Genomic DNA, 23,331 nt, shown 5'->3' on the forward strand with positions numbered 1-23,331 from the left:
ATGTCCAAGATGGAGGAAAATCTATCCTAATGGAGCTTACTGGTCCTTGAGGCAAATTTGTTCAGCATGAGGAAAGATGCCTACATTTCAAGTCTCGAGGTGAAACGAGTCGGCGAATATGATGGTTTAAGTGAGACTACTGTCCAATCAGTGCCATTCTTTTTGACCAAGTTACTCACAGCCTCTCGTTTCTGTGTGCCGAATTAGATGTTTGTTTTTTTAAACCAATCTATGCTTGAGTTATTGGAATGAAGATGATCAAAAGCGTGGCTCACTTCTGCCCACAGCACACACACACATTAGTGACTCCCTGAACACAATGCTCAAGCTCCAACCTTTCAAAACACACCAGCAGCCCTGGCTTTCTCCTCCACTGAGAGCTCATTGGGCAGTGCCTCCTATCTGACGCCGCTGATTGGCTATTGAATGTTGTCTCCCAGGCAGCAGAGGAACTGGCAGCAGGAGGAGACAGGGAGAAAGAAGGGAAAGAGAGAGTGGGAGGATACAGTGCAATATCGTGAGAGGGAGAGAGCAAAACAGAGAGAGTAATAGAGGAGGCAAGAGCACCTTCAGGCAAAAGGAGGAAGGAGGAAAAATAGGAAAATCTTGTGTTGCTAAAGCTGTTTACGTCCTAGGTTTCTGAAGACAAGGGGGGGCTGTGACTGAGATGAGAGCGCTGCTGTAGCTGGGTCCAGTCCTAAGGATGCCGGGGTGGAAGTGAGGTTCTATAGCGGTTCCACAGCAGTTCCACAGCAGCACCAGGCAGGAACCAACGCTGGGATGCAGAACCTACGACAAGCAGCCACGGAGGCTTTCCATCGCCTGGGTGAGTATCAGTCAAACCTACCCTCCCTAGAAACAGCACCACACTGGCTCCAGTCGGGTTAGGGGATCGAGCAGTGCTTGCTCAAGCTTCCTCATACCCACAAACAGTATTTACAGAGTTCTCATTGGTAGCCTGCTATGCTTAATGTGTTCCATCTTTGTACTATGCCAGATTCCAGGATACACTGCATGGGGAATGTACTGTATGTTACCTAGGGAACACAATACCTAACTTGTTGGCATGACAACTATCCTTACACACTCTACAGGTAATGACAGGCAGCAGCTTGTTAACAGGGTCGGGTGTTGTAGAGTGGTATGTTGCCGTGTTCCAGGGATGCGGGCACCCCTAGGGACTGGACTGTTCCAAGCGTCAGTAGCTTGGCACGGACTGGCAAGTTATACTGCTGATCTGCAGATGCAGCTAGGAAGACCACAGCTTATTGAATAAAGCATAAAAATGCTGATGAGCAAAGGGGCTGTTTTGCTCCCAAAGTAGGAGAGAAGACATGTGAGGGGTGATGTGAGCACAAGGGGAGAGAGGAGGAGAGGCAGCCCCAGCGGGAGCAGAGGGGTGTTTTGCTCACTAAGTGGGAGAGGAAAGGGGTGAGGAGAGAGGTGAAGGATGAGGTAAGAAGCAGAAGATGTGTTTTTCTCACTGAGTGGGAGAGAAGACGGGAGAGGAGTGAGATGGTAACCCACATCTCCCCCAGGGTGGGTGCAGGTTGTCAGGGGGAGGGAAGGTAGACAGCTAAGGCATCAAGGTGCAGGGGGTTCCAGTTTCTAGGGGGGAGGTTGGTTGTCAGGGGGGATGGGTACTGGGTAGTTATACTGCTGTTATACACTCAGGGTAGTTATAGTGCTGTTATACACTCAGGGTAGTTATAGTGCTGTTATACACTCAGGGTAGTTATACTGCTGTTATACACTCAGGGTAGTTATAGTGCTGTTATACAGTCAGGGTAGTTATACTGCTGTTATACACTCAGGGTAGTTATAGTGCTGTTATACACTCAGGGTAGTTATAGTGCTGTTATACAGTCAGGGTAGTTATAGTGCTGTAATACAGTCAGGGTAGTTATAGTGCTGTTATACACTCAGGGTAGTTATAGTGCTGTTATACACTCAGGGTAGTTATAGTGCTGTTATACACTCTGGGTAGTTATAGTGCTGTTATACACTCAGGGTAGTTATAGTGCTGTTATACAGTCAGGGGTAATTATAGTGCTGTTATACACTCAGGGTAGTTATAGTGCTGTTATACACTCAGGGTAGTTGTAGTGCTGTAATACACTCAGGGTAGTTATAGTGCTGTAATACAGTCAGGGTAGTTATAGTGCTGTAATACAGTCAGGGTAGTTATAGTGCTGTTATACAGTCAGGGTAGTTATAATGCTGTTATACAGTCAGGGTAGTTATAGTGCTGTTATACAGTCAGGGTAGTTATAGTGCTGTTATACAGTCAGGGTAGTTATAGTGCTGTTATACAGTCAGGGTAGTTATAGTGCTGTTATACAGTCAGGGTAGTTATAGTGCTGTTATACAGTCAGGGTAGTTATAGTGCTGTTATACAGTCAGGGTAGTTATAGTGCTGTTATACAGTCAGGGTAGTTATAGTGCTGTTATACAGTCAGGGTAGTTATAGTGCTGTTATACAGTCAGGGTAGTTATAGTGCTGTTATACAGTCAGGGTAGTTATAGTGCTGTTATACAGTCAGGGTAGTTATAGTGCTGTTATACAGTCAGGGTAGTTATAGTGCTGTTATAGAGTCAGGGTAGTTATAGTGCTGTTATACAGTCAGGGTAGTTATAGTGCTGTTATACAGTCAGGGTAGTTATAGTGCTGTTATACAGTCAGGGTAGTTATAGTGCTGTTATAGAGTCAGGGTAGTTATAGTGCTGTTATACAGTCAGGGTAGTTATAGTGCTGTTATACAGTCAGGGTAGTTATAGTGCTGTTATACAGTCAGGGTAGTTATAGTGCTGTTATACAGTCAGGGTAGTTATAGTGCTGTTATACAGTCAGGGTAGTTATAATGTTATAGAGCTGGGGAAGCAGAATGCTGGTGTCTCTGTAGACAGAGATGAATAATGCATCACTCTCACAGCTGCAGTGTAAACAAAATAAAGTAAGTGCTCTGTAGTCCTTTAAAAGACTCAGGGCGAATCTGTGAGGGGTCACTGCCAATTCAAATGCAATGGCACGTCCACTAACCAGTTTCCGCCACATTGGTTGAGTGTTGTTCGAATCAGAACTGTGCTAAGTGATTTTGTTATCGTACACAGACAGGACAGCCGATGTTCCTCCTCTCTCTTCTCCTGTCAGTTTGAACAAGGAAACTGTTGTTTTCTCTGATCTGAAGAGACTCGGATGAGCTTTGCACATTTCTGTCAGAGAGAGAGATCTCGTATCAGGGTGATGTACTGCTCAGCTGCTTGGCCTGGGAGCACAACTCACAGGATGTCCAAACGAGCGCCTATCTCTACGCTATTCAGAGACGCTGATAGTATGTCTGTACACTAGGCTGCTAAGTACACTGCTTCTACACATGATTGCATGTTTACTCATGTCTTGAATCAATACTTACTTGTGCCATTTTCCATGTATCCCACACAGCACAGTATGATAGTATGCCAGAGGTAAGATTATAGAGGACAGTGTCAAGACCAAAGCTCCAGTGTAGGTTAACCTATAGGACTGGCTAAGACTGGCTATGAGGGGGACACCACAGGGCATTCCAATTCCAATAGAGCTCAGAGGAAACAATATAAGAGTGTCAATGACACATCGACCCCCCCCAAAAATGCCTCAACCTCAATTCATTGAGGAGTGGGTACTTGAAGAATCCAATCTGTGTGTATGTGTGCTTTTTCAGCTTTGCTCTCTCTCTCTCTCTCTCTGACACATCTCATCCCCTCCTCAATACCCCCACTCCCCTCTGGGTGAGTTGGACAATAGAAAAAGTTGCACTTTCTTTGTCACCCCTCAAGGTGTACTTGTGTGGTGCCCATCTGTGTGGTGCCCATCTGTGTGATGTCTATCTGTGTGTGACTGTCTGGTAGACCTGGCTGGAAGGCAACAGCGGCTCGGTCCGGTCAACATATGCCTGCCTGGCTCTGAGCCCCCCAGGCTGCTCCCAGTGGGTAGTGGATTAACAAGCTGCCTGGATGCTGCCTGCCTTCCTGTGACAAGTGTCCACCTCCAACAGCTACGGCCCACTCTGCTCTGCTCTGTTCTGCCTCAGGAATACTGATGAGGGCTATCTGTATGTACGGGGTCTGTATGAGGGCGAGATGGAGGGATAGGAATGGAGGGAGGAGGGTAGGTGGTGAATGGTGGGCTCGTCTCGGCGTGTGATGGAGCATGAGTGACTGTCTCTCTGTGCCTCCATCTCTCCTCCATAAATAACCCTGACTGCATTGACGTGTTGTACCAAGGCAGAGCTAGTGGCTATAATATAATATCCTATAATATCCTAATATCCTAACCTACTTTTTCCCCTTTTCTCCCCCATTGGTAGTTAGTCTTGTCCCAACGCTGCAACTCCCGTTCGGACTCGGGTCAGGTGAAGGTCGAGAGCCACGCGTCCTCCGAAACACGACCCGCCAAGCCGCACTGCTTCTTGACACACTGCTCGCTTAACCCGGAAGCCAGCCGCACTAAAGTGTCGGAGGAAACGCCAAACTGGCAACCGTGGTCAGCTTGCAGACGCCCAGCCCGCCACAAGGACTCGCTAGAGCGCGATGGGACAAGGACATCCCGGCCGGCTAAACCTTCCCCTTAACTGAACGACGCTGGGACAATTGTGTGCTGCCTCGTGGATCTCCCGGTCATGGCCGGCTGTGACACAGCCCGGGATCGAACCCGGGTCTGTAGTGACTCCTCAAGAACTGCAATGCAGTACCTTAGACCGCTACCCCACTCGGGAGGCTTCCGTTCTAGGGATTCTATTTCTATGGTAGCTACTTTACCTCACCTCAGTCCAATGCCCTTCAGTCAGAGTCATACCAGAACGTCCCTACCCCAGGATGCACATACTGCAGAGATCATGACCTCCATTTCCTGGTTGGCCTTCCTAGTTTCTACCCAATCTAATTATAACTTGACTTTGTCCATGGCTGCACATGCTGAGCCAAGAGGACTTTTAGTTAGTTGGAAAAGGCAATGTGCCAGCTATACTGTATTCTTCGAAGACAAATATATTTAGACTGGAACATGTTTGTATGGGTTTAATTATCCAATGTGTCAATTTATAGATGTGGCTTTTATATGAACAACATACATTTATACCCTCAATAATTTCCCATATCAAATTGATTATTGACAAACAATTATAGTTTTATATTGCAGTATCTTTTTCTGTTTAAATACTATATGTGTTGCTATACAGGGAATAAGGCTTTCTGTAAAGCCTATTGTTATTAAAGTCAAGCAGCCCTAAAGCTAATGTCTTGTCTGGATGGGTACAGCGATGCCTTCCCATTTAGAAGATAAGGAGCAGTCATGTTCCTGCAAACTTTGACTGTCACATATGAGAAAGAGCTACTGACCCAGACTCCTCTCCAAGTTCCCTCTCTGTGTCTCACTTTCTTTCTGTCTCTCTCCCCATCTGTCTGTGTCTCTGTCTCTCTCTGTGTTTCTCTGTGTCTCTGTCTCTCTCCAAGTCTCTCTCCAAGTCTCTCTGTGTATCTGCCTTTCTCTGTCTCTCTGTATCTCTCTCCAAGTCTTTCTGTGTATCTGTCTCTCCGAGTCTCTCTCAAAGTCTCTCTGTGTCTCTCTCTCTCTCTCCAAGTCTCTGTGTCTCTGTCTCTCTGTGTCTCTGTCTCTCTCTGTCTCTCTGTGTCGCTGTCTCTCTGTGTCTCTGTCTCTCTCTCTCTCTCTCTCCAAGTCTCTCTGTGTCTCTGTCTCTCTCTGTCTCTCTCTCCAAGTCTCTCTGTGTCTCTGTCTGTCCGTGTCTCTCTTCTGTCTCACACTCCCCAACTTATATTATCATCATCACTCACATGTCACACGCACACATTTTCATCTCTTCCTCCTGTCACTCATCCTCTTCTTCTCCCTCCTCCTCCTCTCCTTCCTTCCCTGTTCCACTCCTCTCTCATTTAACATCCCTGCTCCACTTTTCACATTCCATTAGAATCTCCCAGCTACACAATTTTTACCACAGTGGACTTAATGTTAAATTCTATCTTCAGCTGAATTCAGCATTATAAAGCAACGATAGCAGCAGTAGACATTGTAGCATCCTTGTAACACAGGACCTTAAAGTTTATGGTTTGGTCCAAATGTTGTTTCCAAGTGTTCTATCCAAGTTTTCTAACCAAGTGTTCCAACCATGTGTTCTATCCAAGTGTTCTATCATAGTGTTCTAACCAGTGTTCTATCCAAGTGTCCTTAACAAGTGTTCACTCTTTCTGTCTTTTGTTCCTGGCAGGTCTGAAGCAAAGACAGCTGGGATATGAGGAGGTAAGATACCCTATGTTATTGTCTGTGACTGAAACACTTACGAAATACTATTTTTAAGGGTGAGATTCGACTATGTATCACAAGAGTTTTAGACAGTTAGACGTACTTTGTTGTTCCCTCGCTCTGTTTCTCTCTGGCGTCCTCCGTCCCTCCTGGGGAGAGAGAAGATGAACAGAATAGTCAACACTGCCCCCTGCTGAGAAGAGTGGGTGGAGGAGATGGAGGGAGGGAGGGAGGCTGTAGACACACAGACACACACTCCACCACCACTCAGCGTTGCTCCCGCTCCCGTTGAAGTTGGAGAGGCATTTCATTTCAAGGGCCATTAAGTCCTGTCTCCTCCCCATAGCGGAAAGAGCACCGTGAGATTCGACATTCTACGTCTCTGAAAAGAAAGCGAGACAAAAATAGCCTTGCCTCCCCTCTGAGCTCTACATCCTAGCCTGCCCTGCCCTCGACTATTAAAACTGTAATTACACTCTTTATGGAGCTAATTCCCATTTGCTGCTGCCCGACGTGGACCACTCAGCACTCACAAAAAGCAGCATTATGTGGTGGTACTAACTGCCCCGTGTCCTCCAAAACCAGCACAGAAATGTTATGTATGCAGTTAAGAAAATGTTTGACGGGATGGAAACCTGTTTTAGGAAAACGGGGAAAGTGAACCACAAACAGTAAAAGCTGTTAGTGGGTCAGATTGGCAGGTTATGGCGGCTCTGTGGGAGTCTGTTTTCCCCCGCTGGTCTCTCCTCTCACACGCAATCCTCCTCAGTCCTCACACCTCGCCCTCATACAGGCTGGATTGGATCTGTAGCTAGCTGGTGTTAGGCCTCAAACTGTGTTTTCGGCACGCCAAGACTTTCTGGGGGGGTGGAGGAGCAATGAGCGATGGAGGTTGAGGGATAATGGAGGAATTCTATCAATCACTCACTGTATTGTATTCGGAATGCCCCATGCACATATTTGGGATTCCATTGAAATAAATACCAGAGAAGAAGACAGGAGAGAAGCCTCCGGTGGTGTGTAGAGGAAATGAGACAGAACCCCTTCCCCCCTCCACCAACCCCTAAATGGAACAGAAATAGAATGTTAATTCATATAAAACACTCAAATTAGATTTCCTCTCTGTCCACTTCCCTTTGCATCTCTCTTCACACATGCACACCGAGACACACTTGTCGTCTCTTCTTCAGCTTGTGCTGACTTGAATGTACACTCTTGCTTCAAATTAGGTCGAGTTACATGGTGTTTCCGTTTATCTGCTACTGGGATAGGGAGGGGGTCATGGGACTGTACCCCTGGAGCCACACTCATGCTTGTCATATGAGCTTCAGGGCCAACCCACCGCACTGAAAACAGGAAAGAAAGAGAGACCGAGAGAAGGGAAGGATAGGGAGGAGAGAGAAATTGCCTAGGAAGTGAGAGAGGAGGGAGAGGAAGATGGAGGATTTGAGATGGAGAGTCAGGGCCACAGCTACTCGGTGAGCCCGGAGTTGCTGCTGGTGCTGTGTTATGGTCGAAGAAGATGGAGAAAGAGGGGAGGAGGAGAAGGAGGGGGGGAGGAGGAGCAAGAGGAGGAGGGAATGGAGGAGCCCCCATCTCCCAAGAGCAGGAGTGTTCGCATCCTTACCGTCTGCTGAGGTAGCAGTGGGCATGTGTGTGTGTGTCTGTCTGATTCTGCAGGCTTAGTTAGGGTGATGGCTGGTGCCACTGTGTTATTACTGTCAGTGTCCTTGGATTATCACACTAACACTGAGTGTCACATGATGTCAATGTTGTCGTGACTTTAAGGATATGTCCTGTGCACACATCAATTAGGTTCAATGTTATGCCCCCGACGGGGAATTCTCTCTAGGGGAAAACACTCCTAAATCGGCATTGACAGTAACCTTTTCTCTCGGGGTAGCCAGGGATTCTTTCAGCTAGCTTGTGAGTTTTTGTTTTTATGCCAAAGTTGTAAACAAAGCTGGTGGGTAATGTATTCTAGCTGACTAGCTACAAGATGGCCAGTTACAATAATAGATGTCATCACAACAGCGGGCTGCCTGTCTCTCTTGGCCCTTTCTTTGCCCACGCCTGTCCACAACATTCAGGGAATCCTCAACACACGTTCTGCCGTGTCTAACGAATGTATTTTTGGAAAAAGGTGCCGTCGACAAGAACAGAGGAAAGCAATTCCATTGAGTAGCGTAGGACCCTGGCGGTGGTGAGGTGATGGATGATGTTCCCATGGGACATCACAGGCCTCTGTATCAGCACAGCTCACATTGAAACGTCCTGTACTCTACTGTGACTTTTACACTGAGTATACCAAACATTAGGAATTTGTGTTTTTTTTTGTTTGTCCAACCACCTCTTGAGGATTGACCGCAAGTTCTCAATGGGATTAAGGTCTGGGGAGTTTCCTGGCCATTGACCCAAAATATCGATGTTTTGTTCCCCCAGCCACTTAGTTATCACTTTTGCCTTATGGCAAGGTGCTCCATCATGCTGGAAAAGGCATTGTTCGTCACCAAACTGTTCCTGGATGGTTGGGAGAAGTTGCTCTCGGAGGATGTGTTGGTACCATTCTTTATTCATGGCTGTCGTCTTTGGCAAAATTGGCAAAATTGAGAAGCAACCCCACACATGAATGGTCTCGGGATGCTTTACTGTTGGCATGACACAGGACTGATGGTAGCACTCACCTTGTCTTCTGCGGACAAGCTTTTTTCCGGATGTCCCAAACAATCGGAAAGGGGATTCATCAGAGAAAATGACTTTACCCCAGTCCTCAGCAGTCCAATCCCTGTACCTTTTGCAGAATATCAGCCTGTCCCTGATGTTTTTCCTGGAAAGAAGTGGCTTCTTTGCTGCCCTTCTTGACATCAGGCCATCCTCCAAAAGTCTTCACCTCACTGTGTGTGCAGATGCACTCACACCTGCCTGCTGCCATTCCTGAGCAAGCTCTGTACTGGTGGTGCCCCGATCCCGCAGCTGAATCAACTTTAGGAGACGGTCCTGGCGCTTGCTGGACTTTCTTGGGCGCCCTGAAGCCTTCTTCACATCAATTGAACCGCTCTCCTTGAAGTTCTTGATGATCCGATAAATGGTTGATTTAGGTGCAATCTTACTGGCAGCAATATCCTTGCCTGTGAAGCCCTTTTTGTGGAAAGCAATGATGACGGCACGTGTTTCCTTGCAGGTAACCATGGTTGAAAGAGGAAGAACAATTATTCCAAGCAACACCCTCCTTTTGAAGCTTCCAGTCTGTTATTCGAACTCAGTCAGCATGACAGAGTGATCTCTAGCCTTGTCCTCGTCAACACTCACACCTGTGTTAACGAGAGAATCACTGACATGATGTCAGCTGGTCCTTTTGTGGCAGGGCTGAAATGCAGTGGAAATGTTTTTGGGGGATTCAGTTCATTTGCATGGCAAAGAGGGACTGCAATTAATTGCAATTCATCTGATCACTCTTCATAACATTCTGGAGTATATGCAAATTGCCATCATACAAACTGAGGTAGCAGACTTTGTGAAAATTAATATTTGTGTCATTCTCAAAACTTTTGGCCACGACTGTACACTGACATCAACAAGGGATCATAGCGTTCACCTGGATTTACCTGGTCAGCATATGTCATGGAAAGAGCAGGTGTTCTTAATGTTTTGTATACTCAGCGTTCTCTGTGTCTTTCATGTTGTTAGCCACAGTTGGTGGGGAGGCTGAGAAACTTTTCAACCCATAACAGTCTCCTCATATTGCCTCTTGTGTCTGTCTTTCTGTGTCTATCTGTCTCTGTCTGTCTCTCTTTCTTTTCTCTCTCTCGCTCTCTCTCTCTCTTTCGTCTGCCATGTGTTAATTTGCATCCACCACTCTCTCTCTCCTGTCTCTCTCTATTCTCTCTCCTTCACCTGGTGAGTTGGATGAGGCAGACCCGTCCTACTCCAAGCCCCAGCCTCACTGGTTCCACACGCTGCAGATCCGCCAGCTGACGGTCCAGAGAGGACGCAGCAACAGTGACCCTATGGGAGGAAAGAGTTTCGATCCGGACTTCCAATGGGTGAGCACTGGGAAGTTTAGCCTGATCCCAGATCTGTTATCAAATCAAATGTTATTGGTCACATACACATGGTTAGCAGATGTTATTGCGAGTGTAGTGAAGTGCTTGTGCTTCTAGTTCCGACAGTGCAGCAATATCAACAAGTAATCTAACAAGTACACAACAACTACCTAATACACACAAATCTAAGTAAAGGGATGGAATAAGAATATGTACATATAAATATATGGATGAGCCATGACCGAGCGGCATAGGCAAGATGCAATAGATGGTATAAAATACAGTATATACCTATGGGGTGAGTAATGCAAGATATGTAACATCATTATTAAAGTGGCATTAATAAAGTGACTAGTGGTCCATTTGTTCGAGTGGCCAATGATTTCAAGTCTGTATGTAGGCAGCAGCCTCTCTGTGTTAGTGATGGCTGTTTAACAGTCTGATGGCCTTGAGATAGAAGCAATTTTTCAGTCACTCGGTCCCAGCTTTGATGCACCTGTATGATTACTATGGTGTGTGACAATGCCTTTAGGATTTGGCAAGATAGTACAAACAGATCTGGGATCAGGCTCGGTGAGGTAGGTGGCACCTGGTTATATCTGTAATGTACCTGCAGTTACCTCACTCTGTCAATATGAAGATGTACTGCAAATGTTTGAGGTCGGCACCTTACCCCACCTAACACACTTGTGTCCGTCCTCACAGAAAACAGGCCTACAGTTTGGCACAGCTAACTCCTACCTGAACCTGGAGAAGATAGGGGAGGGGACATATGCTAAAGTCTACAAGGGAATCAGCCGGTCAGTATCAATCAATCAATCAGTTGTCATCAAGTGCTTATACAGTAACACGACCTTGACCCCAAAGAGCAAGCGGTATCTGAAGTCAGTACAGGTGCTATAAGCTATAAGACATTAGCACAACTCAACAGTGATGAACAGCTCAGTAATTATGTCACCCAACCTGACAACGTCCAATAGGTCAGCGTAGTCATTCATATATGACACATCTTTTATATTACCCCAACAAACTAAACCGCTATGTCAGCTGGTATTGATTTGACTGGCCCTATTTGTCCCCTGTGCTGTTTGTTTGACGAAGGACAAGGTTTTTTGTGAACGTCTGTTGGACGGTTCTACACTAACGAGCACAGAGCGTATAAAGCCTTTCACAGTGGTTTCACTTTATACGGTCAAACAGCACACAGTGGAGGCTGACAGAGGTCACGTCACAGATAGAACAGATGTTTCACCAGATGTTTAAATGTGAAGCATCCGCTTGGCGTTTCCAGTCACTACCAAATATGGTAGTGAGAGGAAGCCCAGTGGGAGAAGTGGGAGAAGATGGAACGAGATGGATTTTGGCCGACAATTAAACATTTGATCTCAATACAGTTTATGGTTCCCAAAAGTATAATCTGTTACAAATAGAGTGGACTAAGTTTTGTAGACTTTACCCTTGTTTAGAAGGCAAATGTAGTTATTTAGTTATTGCACACGCACACTTCACAGAGTAGGCTTTCCCTAACGGAAATATGCAAATGTGTGCTAGAACGTGACAATAGGATCTCGCCAGCTTGTGCTTGGCTCTGCCTACCTCCTTGCTCTGCCCACTATGACTCATTTGTTTCCATTTGAAACGACAGGCTGTGGTCTGTCTTGCTTTAGTTATACAAATCTTTGGTGACGTTATGCTAGTGTTCAGGGCAGAGAGCTTTATTAACTCATAAAGTCAGACTCCAGAAGACCAGGCAGAGAGCTTTATTAACTCATCAAGTCAGACTCCAGAAGACCAGGCAGAGAGCTTTATTAACTCATCCAGTCAGACTCCAGAAGACCAGGCAGAGAGCTTTATTAACTCATCCAGTCAGACTCCAGAAGACCAGGCAGAGAGCTTTATTAACTCATCCAGTCAGACTCCAGAAGACCAGGCAGATAGCTTTATTAACTCATCCAGTCAGACTCCAGAAGACCAGGCAGAGAGCTTTATTAACTCATCCAGTCAGACTCCAGAAGACCAGGCAGAGAGCTTTATTAACTCATCCAGTCAGACTCCAGAAGACCAGGAAGAGAGCTTTATTAACTCATCCAGTCGGACTCCAGAAGACCAGGCAGAGAGCTTTATTAACTTATCCAGTCAGACTCCAGAAGACCAGGAAGAGAGCTTTATTAACTCATCCAGTCGGACTCCAGAAGACCAGGCAGAGAGCTGCCAAAAGCCACAGCTGCACTAAGATAGGAGTTTTTCGGTCAGGTAGGAGATGTGATTTGATTGGTTGGCAGCAATGCAGAAATGGAGGGTGAGGTTCGATTGTGTTTTTCTTGACATTTAATGAGGTCATGAATTGTATCTCTCCGTTATAAATTATAATAGATTACTGTATTTGCCTGTATTACTGTATTTGCCTATATCCTCTCTCACCATAACTGAGCCGTGGGATGTTAACTCTCTCTGTTACTCTCCTCTACTCTGCCCTCAGGATAAACGGGCACCTGGTGGCCTTGAAGGTGATTCGTATGAAGACTGAAGAAGGCGTACCATTCACTGCCATCCGAGAGGGTGAGAGCTTTTCCAGTAGGCCCATGCTGAACATGCGAAACAGTCATGTTAGCTTTAGCATGTTTAGAAGAATCGCATGTGCTTATCAAATTCCATTTCCACTGTGAACAAAGTGAATTAGTATTAGCTCTGTGTCTGTCTGTCCAGCGTCCCTCCTGAAAGGCCTGAAACACGCCAACATTGTCCTGCTCCATGACATCATCCACACCAAAGAGGCACTCACATTTGTCTTTGAGTACGTACAAACAGACTTGGCTGAGTATATGAAGCAGCACCCGGGGGGCCTGCATTCCTACAATGTCAGGGTAAGTTCAATATTTTGATAAAAAGAACCTCAACAAATACCATATCTTATCCCACTCATCCTAAAACCTGTCCTCTGCTCTTTCAATTGTTTTAATTGTTCACCATTGACCATACTCTTCCTGCATGTCTGTCTGTCTGTGTGTCCATCAGATCTTCATGTTCCAGCTGCTGCGGGGTCTGTCCTACATCCACGGTCGGAGGATCCTGCACCGGGACCTCAAACCCCAGAACCTGCTCATCAGCTACCTGGGGGAGCTCAAACTGGCCGACTTCGGTAAACCAAACCCTAGCTTCATGTCCACGTTCTGGTTCAAGCCTAACCTCAACCCTAACCCTAATCCTAGTTTCATGTCCACACCCCGACTCAACACTAACCCTCAACCACAACCCTAACCCTAGCTTCATGTCCACATCCCGGTTCTACCCTAACCTTAGCCTCAACCACAATCCTAACCCTAACCCTAGCTTCATATCCACATCCCGGTTCAAACCTAACCCTAGCCTCAACCACAACCCTAAACCTAGCTTCATATCCACATCCCGGTTCAAACCTAACCCTAGCTTCAATCACAACCCTAACCCTAGCTTCATGTCCACATCCCGGTTCAAACCTAACCCTAGCCTCAACCACAATCCTAACCCTAGCTTCATGTCCACATCCCGGTTCAAACCTAACCCTAGCCTGAACCACAATCCTAACCCTAACCCTAGCTTCAATCACAACCCTAACCCTAGCTTCATGTCCACATCCCGGTTCAAACCTAACCCTAGCCTCAACCACAACCCTAACCCTAGCTTCATATCCACATCCCGGTTCAAACCTAACCCTAGCCTCAACCACAATCCTAACCCTAGCTTCATATCCACATCCCGGTTCAAACCTAAACCTAGCTTCAATCACAACCCTAACCCTAGCTTCATGTCCACATCCCGGTTCAAACCTAACCCTAGCCAACCCCTCCACAGCCTCTTAAGTTCTGGCTTGTCCATTGTCTATCCTCTGTAGAAGCCTATGGTATAACTCTCTCTTTATAATGTGTTATTTGGTCATGTATACAGGTGGTATTATAACTTCATCTTACAGCTTCTATCTCAAGGCCATCAGACTGCTAAACAGCAATCACTAACTCAGAGAGGCTGCTGCCTACATTGAGACCCAATCACTGGCCACTTTAATAAATGGATCACTAGTCACTTTATACAATGCCACTCTAAATAATGCCACTTTAATAATGTTTACATATCTTACATTACCCATATCATATGTACAGTTGAAGTCAGAAATTTACATACACTTAGGTTGGAGTCATTAAAACTCGTTTTTCAACCACTCCACAAATTTCTTGTTAACAAACTATAGTTTTGGCAAGTCGGTTAGGACATCTACTTTGTGTATGACACAAGTCATTTTTCCAACAATTGTTTACAGACAGATTATTTCACTTATAATTCACTGTATCACAATTCCAGTGGGGCAGAAGTTTACATACACTAAGTTGACTGTGCCTTTAAACAGCTTGGAAAATTCCAGCCAATGATGTCATGGCTTTAGAAGCTTCTGATAGGCTAATTGACATAATTTGAGTCAATTGGAGGTGTACCTGAGGATGTATTTCAAGGCCTACCTTCAAACTCAGTGCCTCTTTGCTTGACATCATGGGAAAATCAAAAGAAATCAGCCAAGACCTCAGAAAAAAATTTGGAGACCTCAACAAGTCTGGTTCATCCATGGGAGCAATTTCCAAACGCCTGAAGGTACCACGTTCATCTGTACAAACAATAGTATGCAAGTATAAACACCATGGGACCACGCAGCCGTCATACCGCTCAGGAAGGGGTTCTGTCTCCTAGAGATGTACTTTGGTGCGAAAAGTGCAAATCAATCCCAGAACAACAGCAAAGGACCTTGTGAAGATGCTGGCGGAAACAGGTATCTATATCCACAGTAAACGAGACCTATATCGACATAACCTGAAAGGCCGCTCTCCAAGGAAGAAGCCACTGCTCCAACACCGCCATAAAAAAGCCAGACTACGGTTTGCAACTGCACATGGGGACAAAGATCGTACTTTTTGGAGAAATGTCCTCTGGTCTGCTGAAACAAAAATAGAACTGTTTGGCCATAATGACCATCGTTATGTTTGGAGGAAAAAGGGGGAGGCTTGCAAGCCGAAGAACACCATCCCAACCATGAAGCATGGGGGTGGCAGTGGGGCTGCTTTGCTGCAGGAGGGACTGGTGCACTTCACAAACTAGATGCCATCATGAGGAAAGAAAATTCTGTGGATATATTGAAGCAACATCTCAAGACATCAGTCAGGAAGTTAAAGCTTGGTCGCAAATGGGTTTTCCAAATGGACAATGACCCCAAGCATACTTCCAAAGTTGTGGCAAAATGGCTTAAGGACAACAAAGTCAAGGTATTGGAGTGGCCATCACAAAGCCCTGACCTCAATCATATAGCAAATTTGTCGGCAGAACTGAAAAAGCAAGGAGGCCTACAAACCTGACTCAGTTACACCAGCTCTGTTAGGAGGAATGGGCCAAAATTCACCCAACTTATTGTGGGAAGCTTGTGGAAGGCTACCAGAAACGTTTGACCCAAGTTAATCAATTTAAAGGCATTGCTACCAAATACTAATTGAGCGTATGTAAACTTCTGACCCACTGGGAATGTGATAAAAGAAATAAAAACTTAAATAAATCATTCTCTCTCCTATTATTCTGACATTTCACATTCTTAAAATAAAGTGGTGATCCTAACTGACCTAAGACAGGGAATTTTTACTAAGATTAAATGTCAGGAATTGTGAAAAACTGAGTTTAAATGTATTTGGCTAAGGTGTATGTAAACTTCCGACTTCAACTGTATATACTGTGTTTTTATACCATCTACAGCACCTTGCCTATGCCGCTCAGCCATCACTCATCCATATACTTATATGTACATATTCTCATTCACCCCTTTAGATTTGTGTGTATTAGGTAGTTGTTGGGGAATTGTTAGATTACTTGTTAGATATTACTGCACTGTCGGAACTAGAAGCACAAGCATTTCGCTACACTCACACTAACATCTGCTAACCATGTGTATGTGACCAATAAAATTTGATGTGATATGTGTGTTATAGGTGGTATTGTATTCATGTTATAACTATATGGTTCCGTCTGTATCCGCTAGGGCTGGCCCGGTCCAAGTCCATCCCGTGCCAGACCTATTCGTCTGAGGTGGTGACTCTGTGGTACCGACCTCCTGATGTCCTCCTGGGTTCCACTGATTACTCCACTGCTCTGGACATCTGGTGAGTGGACTGGACATATTTGGACATACAATATCCCATATCTGGACAGGGTCTGAACATCCTCCATAACCAACCACCCTGTAGGCAAGGTTGCAATAACGTCATTTCAATCAGCTTTTTTCCACTGGACAGCCAGATCTGAACCCATCAAATCAAATCAAATGTATTTATAAAGCCCTTCTTACATCAGCTGATATCTCAAAGTGCTGTACAGAAACCCAGCCTAAAACCCCAAACAGCAAGCAATGCAGGTGTAGAAGCACGGTGGCTAGGAAAAACTCCCTAGAAAAGCCAGAACCTAGGAAGAAACCTAGAGAGGAACCAGGCTATGAGGGGTGTCCAGTCCTCTTCTGGCTGTGCCAGCATTGAACCAGAATAACACCAGAATACCACTGGACCGTGCCCATACTGTTCTAGAGACTGCATAACTACTTAGACCACTGTGTCATGGTGCTTTCAAGACAACTGGGAACTCTGGGGAAAAACCTAGGTCAAATCATGATGTCATTTTTCCTAGTCTGAGCTGTTTTTTTCCCCCAGAGTTCTCAGTTGTCTTGAACGCACTGAAGTCGGAGATTTCCTAGTTCCCAGTTGTCTTGAACGCACTTAAGTCGGAGATTTCCTAGTTCCCAGTTGTCTTGAACGCACTGAAGTCGGAGATTTCCTAGTTCCCAGTTGTTTTGAACGCACTGAAGTCGGAGATTTCCTAGTTCTCAGTTGTTTTGAACGTGGCATCAGTGGTGGTTTAAGAGTAGCTGCCATTAGTGTTGCCATTAGTACTCTCCTACAGGGTGAGTTACCGCAGGTTGGCTCAGAGAATGTTGCGTGTTCAGAAGAGTTTAACCTCTTGGCCTTTGTCTAACGATGTTTTGGTGCCATACTGAAAAACAAATGTTTTAGTTGCTCTCCTAAGCGAAATATTATTTCCCCCCAGAGTTAAAATAATTTTGTACTAATGAATAGCATAAGCGTTGGTATAAACCATCCTGTGCATTAATGTTAATGATATCTGGGCAGGTTTCTATTTGACCTTTCCAAATAGAAGAGATTGGAACCACATGTTGTTTAAGGACTTGGAGTACAAAGAGAAATGTACCAAAAGGGTTAGTAATTTAACAGCAATAATCAAATGGGTTGGCCATAAACTAAGTATTTGCTTTCGTGTTGTATATTTCGGAAGGTTTTAATATTTTACCAAGGATACGTTTTTGAATTCATCCCCTTTTTCTATGCTATGTTTTGCCCTCTATAAATAGACTGCTTAGGATACAAAACCTACCTTTTAGTTTTTACCAAATTAGTTCACTTATTGTGCCGATTATGAAGTACTGAAGAAAGCTGTCCCGTCCATCTCTCTCTTTTCACGGATTATTAAATGACTCCCCCAAACCTGTGTTGTCTTCCAGGGGAGCTGGATGCATCTTCATTGAGATGCTCCAGGGGACGCCAGCCTTTCCAGGGGTGGCAGGTGTCTTTGAGCAGCTGCAGAAAATATGGGCTGTGAGTAGGATCCCCCTTTCACTCTTTTCAATGGCATCATCCTCTCTACACTCAGAAAAAAAAGGTGCGATCTAGAAGCTTTAACGGGTTCTTTGGCTGTTCCCATTGGAGAACCCTTTGGAGAACCCTTTTTGGTTCCAGGTAGAACCTTTCTACACCGGGTTCTTCATTGAACCCGAAAAGGTTCTACCTGGAACCCAAAGAGTGCTACCTGGAAGGAACCAAAAAGTGTTTTCCTATGGGGACAGACGAAGAACCCCTTTGGAAGCCTTTTTTCTAAGAGTGTAGATCCATAAAAACTAGTAGAGATGGCGGTTGATGGCTCACTCTGGACCCTTTCTGTCTGTCTCCAGGTCGTCGGGGTCCCGACTGAGGAGACGTGGCCAGGAGTGAACGAGCTGCCCAACTTCAGACCAGGTCAGAACTTCTTCATCCCTTTCATCCTCCTCCTCCCTCATGACCATTACAATAATCCAATCTTATGTGCTGCTGAGAAAATACAGTCATTCCCATTGGGTCAGAGAAAGGTCAGGGGGGGATTAGTTTGGGATTAGTTTGGGTAATCTACACACTTAATAAAGCTCGACATAAACCACAGCAGACTAGACTCATGGTTTGCTGTGTGGGTCATCCCTAACCACTAGGGGGCAGCAGAAGTCAACGAGATACATTTTCATTGTGGTTGTATGGGACTGTGGGCCTGTTGGTCTATAGTACTACTTTTGCTTTCCAGACTCGTGGCATTTAAGACGGCTGTGGGAAGAGAGTACTTTAGCTCTTTCTAATGCACTGTGGTTTAAGAGAGTTGAGATGCATGGCGTGTGGCTGACAAACACATCTGCGATAGGAGTCAGTGCGAAGGCTATGTGTGGGAGTTAACTCTTTGGTCTGAGAGAGAATGATGTCAAGAACGAGAAAGACCTTCAAATGGACCTTCAGACTGTGTGGTTTTGGACAGAGCTCTACTCCTCTGACTCGCCTATGCTGATCTCTCACTTTCACCTTGTAAACCATGCTCAATGACACCATACCCAGATGTGTGTACTTGTCAGTCTTTTATACTCTTCCATCCAACCCTGAGATTTAAACCTCATGCTGAGTTGAACCTGAGTCAGCTTGTCTTCCCACTCTTCCAGTAATGGGCTATACAAAGGGAGTTCGAGGGTGACATGTTTCACAGCTGACTGTGTGTGTGTGTGTGTGTGTGTGTGTGTGTGTGTGTGTGTGTGTGTGTGTGTGTGTGTGTGTGTTTAACTATACTATACTATACAAGAATAGTAAACAAACATTTCACCAACATTAGTCCCCACAAGTTAAAAGGCTATTCCTAGGGGGTTTAGGGTTCAGGTTAGAATTAGTGTTAGGGTTAGGAGCTAGGGTTACGGTTAAGGTTACATTTTGGGGTTAAGATTAGGTTTTGGATTGAAGGTTAGGGTTAGGGGTTAGGGGAAATAGCATTTTGAAGGACTGAATTGTGTCCCCACAAGGTTAGTTATACAAGACTGTGTGTGTGTGTGTGTGTGTGTGTGTGTGTGTGTGTGTGTGTGTGTGTGTGTGTGTGTGTGTGTGTGTGTGTGTGTGTGTGTGTGTGTGTGTGTGTGTGTGTGTGTGTGTGTTGCGCTGCGCTGCGCTGCAGAAAATATGGGTTACTCTCTGTCTCTGTTAATTCCTCCCCTACAAGACCCATAGGAATTCAAAACCTCAGACTGTTAAAGTCTTAAAGTTCCTCAGCAAACATTAATAAACAAACATAAGATTCATAAATGCTGAATAAATGCATAGATGAATCTCCAAACTACACAGTGGGTCCTGTCTGCGCTGCCCCATGCAGTTCAATAAGGGCTCTGACATTGGCTGGGGGTGATGAGATGCTGAGAGAAGATGGGCTAGTAGAAAGGTCTGGAAGTCAAAAAGAGAGAACGTTTTGTTTAAAATATGTGTAAAGCAAACAGAGCAGTGAGGTCGGGAGATGAGAAGACAGACAAGACAGGCAGATGCTTGTACACACTAGAGTATGTGAGCGGAGTGGAGCTGGAGCGTCGGTCTTCTCGCCCGCTCCAATTTTGCTCCAATAGCACTCACTTCATGAGCTCAAGGCATGCCCGTCCCAGCATGCATTTGTAGTCTGCGTGTGTGCTGCTATAGTCCCTTGCTTTAGCTACTGTCATGGAGTTCCCTAAATATGTTCATAAAGAAACTGATAGTCCCCACATCAAGGTGACTCACAAAGATGAGGACCAAGAGCAAGAGAGGAAGTGCGACGATTTAGTGTCCACAACTAAAGAATCCTTGTGGAATCTGAAAAGACACATATCCCAAAAGCATACTACGTGCACCTGCTAAAAGAAAGGAAATAGGTGGGTAGATAACTGTCTCATTGTAGCAAAGTATTTATAAACTTCAACGTTTTGTTCATTTTCGTTCTATTATCTATACAATAGGCCATCATTAATTTTGGCCCAATGGGCCTGGCATATTCCCACGTTCAAGGAGCTTCCGTTTTCATTTTGTTATTTTGCCTAAAAAAACCTTTAGGCCGACCTATAGAAATGAAATCCAACTCAGCATCTCTGCCCAACCTGGGATGAAGGGCCAAAAGGGTGTTTAGCATCCCCGGTGGTTCTGCAGGTGTGAAGAGGATGAGCCTGAAGTCACAGACTGCCCAGACTCATGTTTCTAAAAATGAATTCTAAAAATACTTTCATTTTTTTTTGTTTAATTTGTATTTCATTCTGAGTCACAGCCTATATGCACAATTTATAGATTATAATGGTTTAATACAATGAAATGTTGTGCCCCTACTAGCCTATAGTGTCGCACTCACAAATGCTTCACAATGTATTTCATTGTAGGCTATAGCTTTGAAATAATTGAAATAATATAGCCTAAGTAATTCATTTCCGTTCCTTCTTACATTTACATTTAAGTCATTTAGCAGACGCTCTTATCCAGAGCGACTTACAGTAGTGAATACATACATTTCATTCATTTTGTTTTGTTTCTTTTTTTTCTTCTTTTTTCTCCGTACTGGTCCCCCGTGGGAATCGAACCCACAACCCTGGCGTTGCAAACACCATGCTCTACCAACTGAGCCACACGGGACCTACGCTTCCTGTCTGTCTCCTGACCTATTTAGAGTGTTTATATGCTGTTTAATAGGACATTCTTACATTCACCTTTTCATGTTTATTCAAAATAGTTTTCATTCAAATCCATATGGTTTGGTTTCAATACTTAATAACCAATTGGTCGGTCCAGGTAGCCACAAAAATCGATGGGTGTTGGTTAAATTGGGATTTGAATGTATGGAGCGAATTTGGCGGGGCAGTTTATTTCCCCCTGTGAACCCGGAGCGGGTTTTAGCTGAGCAGTATGAAAGCTCATGGAGCGCTGGAACAGTGTGCAAGCACCAACTCCAGCGATGAGCGGGATTTTCAACCACTCAACTCCGCTCACATGCTCTGGCACACACACACACACACACACACACACACACACACACACACACACACACACACACACACACACACACACACACACACACACACACACACACACACAGGTAGGAGGGTGAGCCAGACAGCTTTCTCTGCCTGTCTGTGTGGGGGTGGGGGGGCAATCTGGGCATGAAGACTGGCTGGACTTAGAACCTCTGTGTCTGACAGCTATAGACTCCGACATATTGTACCAATCCGCTGTGTTTGGGGTGGAGAATGAGCTGACATAGGGGGAAAAACAGCAGTGTGGGGCTGGGGGGAAGGTGTGTGAGAGCGAGTGAGCGAGTGCAGGCGTGTGCACATGTACGTTACTGTGGTGTTTTAGGACACCCATGTTGGTTGTCCTTGTGTGGGCATGACCCTAGGCATCCCCCCCCCCTTGCCCCCTCTCTCCCTCCTGGCTAGCTCCCTACCTGGCCCCCTGACTGCTGCTGGCACCACTGGGCCTCTCCAGATGTGGGAGCTGAATGGACCAATAGATAAAGGCCTGGGCAGCTTTCAGCAGGGCAGAGCGGGTGGCCAGCACAGAACAGGGAGAGGCCAAGAAGGGAAGAGGGAAAATATTGGGAAAATATTCCTTCAGTGACCTGACTGGCCAGGGGAAAGTGATAGCTAGCCTATACTATAGAGAATGCTTGTCTAAAAATGTATGTTTGTTTATGCTCCGTTGCACCCTGCAGGAGAGACTGAGCGCGTACATTTCTTAAAAAAAAAAAAAGTGTTTTTATTTCAAACAGTTTATTCTCCACGGTTCGCTATTAATTCATCATGGAGCATCTGGGCTGTCCAAAGCACCGGCTATCCAACCGTTAAAACACTCTCATTAAAACTCTACGCCAGGGCTCAGAAACCACAAATTGCGATCAGCGGTGCCAAAGCATGTTTCACTTAGTCTCGCCGCCAGGATGCCCTAGCTGTAGCATTAATCATCAAAGAGAACAGGTCTACTTTACCGTAAGTTTACACAGATATATTATTTTGTGTGTCCTGTGGGCTGACCCACCTCACTGTTCCGTCTTGCATGCCTTTGCAGCCATAGTTGCAGGCCAAACATTTCCTAACTAACCTGCTTGTGCTGTTCTCCTCTCCCTACAGAATGGTTTCAACCATGTGAGCCCCAGCAATTCAGGAATGTTTGGAAAAGGTACGGTGGAATCAGTTTGCTCAGTATTCTGTCAGTACTATAGAGTTTGGGAATGTGTTTAATATGTCTTGCAGATCTGTTTGACTTGTGCACGTTTGTCTAATGTATCTCAGCAACCTGCAAATGTGAACATTTGATAGAAATATTATTCCGCTCCAGCATATAAGTTACTGTAGAGGTAGAGTTTGGATACATGTGTACATAGTGTAGGGTATAGAACAGCTCCGTTTTGGACGGCCGTGTATGTTTGCCCATTCCATTGCCTCCGGCTGGGGGGGGGCAGTTAGCCCTGTGGTAACAGGAGATTCTTTGTCTGTCCAGACGTGTCTCCTCCCCTCCTCCCCTCCTCCCGCCTTCCTCCCCCTTCCTACCATCATGGTGACATCTGACCCAACACAGCTCTGCTCCTGTACCAGGGGGGGCCAGACACACACACACACACACACACAGTCGGGTTATGGGAGAGAGAGGATGTCTGGAGTAGTCTCTGACTCGCTGTCATAACAAATATGAGACCCACTCAACAGTCTGTAGCACACTAATGCAGTCTTGTCTGAAAAAAAAATCACTCTGAAATAGGAAAACACATTACTAGGAATATGGATGTAATGGATTTAAATGAGAGACAGTGAGGAAGGGAGAGAAAGAGAGAGAGAGAACGGGAGATAAGAAAGAGAGAGTCCTC

At 45.4% G+C, this 23,331-nt stretch overlaps 1 protein-coding gene across 1 annotated transcript in view; it reads left to right on the forward strand.

Moving 5' to 3' along the window:
• Positions 1-23,331, forward strand: part of LOC115196029 (cyclin-dependent kinase 15) — a gene marked incomplete in the record, with an annotated part of 25,084 nt that continues 1,753 nt past the window's right edge. Inside the window, 12 exon segments of the mRNA XM_029756492.1 lie at positions 1-99; positions 636-826; positions 6,261-6,292; positions 10,198-10,338; positions 11,044-11,138; positions 12,818-12,897; positions 13,045-13,202; positions 13,354-13,477; positions 16,385-16,505; positions 17,912-18,005; positions 18,359-18,422; positions 22,598-22,646. Coding sequence (XP_029612352.1) covers positions 781-826; positions 6,261-6,292; positions 10,198-10,338; positions 11,044-11,138; positions 12,818-12,897; positions 13,045-13,202; positions 13,354-13,477; positions 16,385-16,505; positions 17,912-18,005; positions 18,359-18,422; positions 22,598-22,646 — 1,004 coding nt within the window.

This window comes from Salmo trutta, chromosome 6 (assembly GCF_901001165.1).
Source record: "Salmo trutta chromosome 6, fSalTru1.1, whole genome shotgun sequence".
NCBI lineage: Eukaryota > Metazoa > Chordata > Actinopteri > Salmoniformes > Salmonidae > Salmo > Salmo trutta.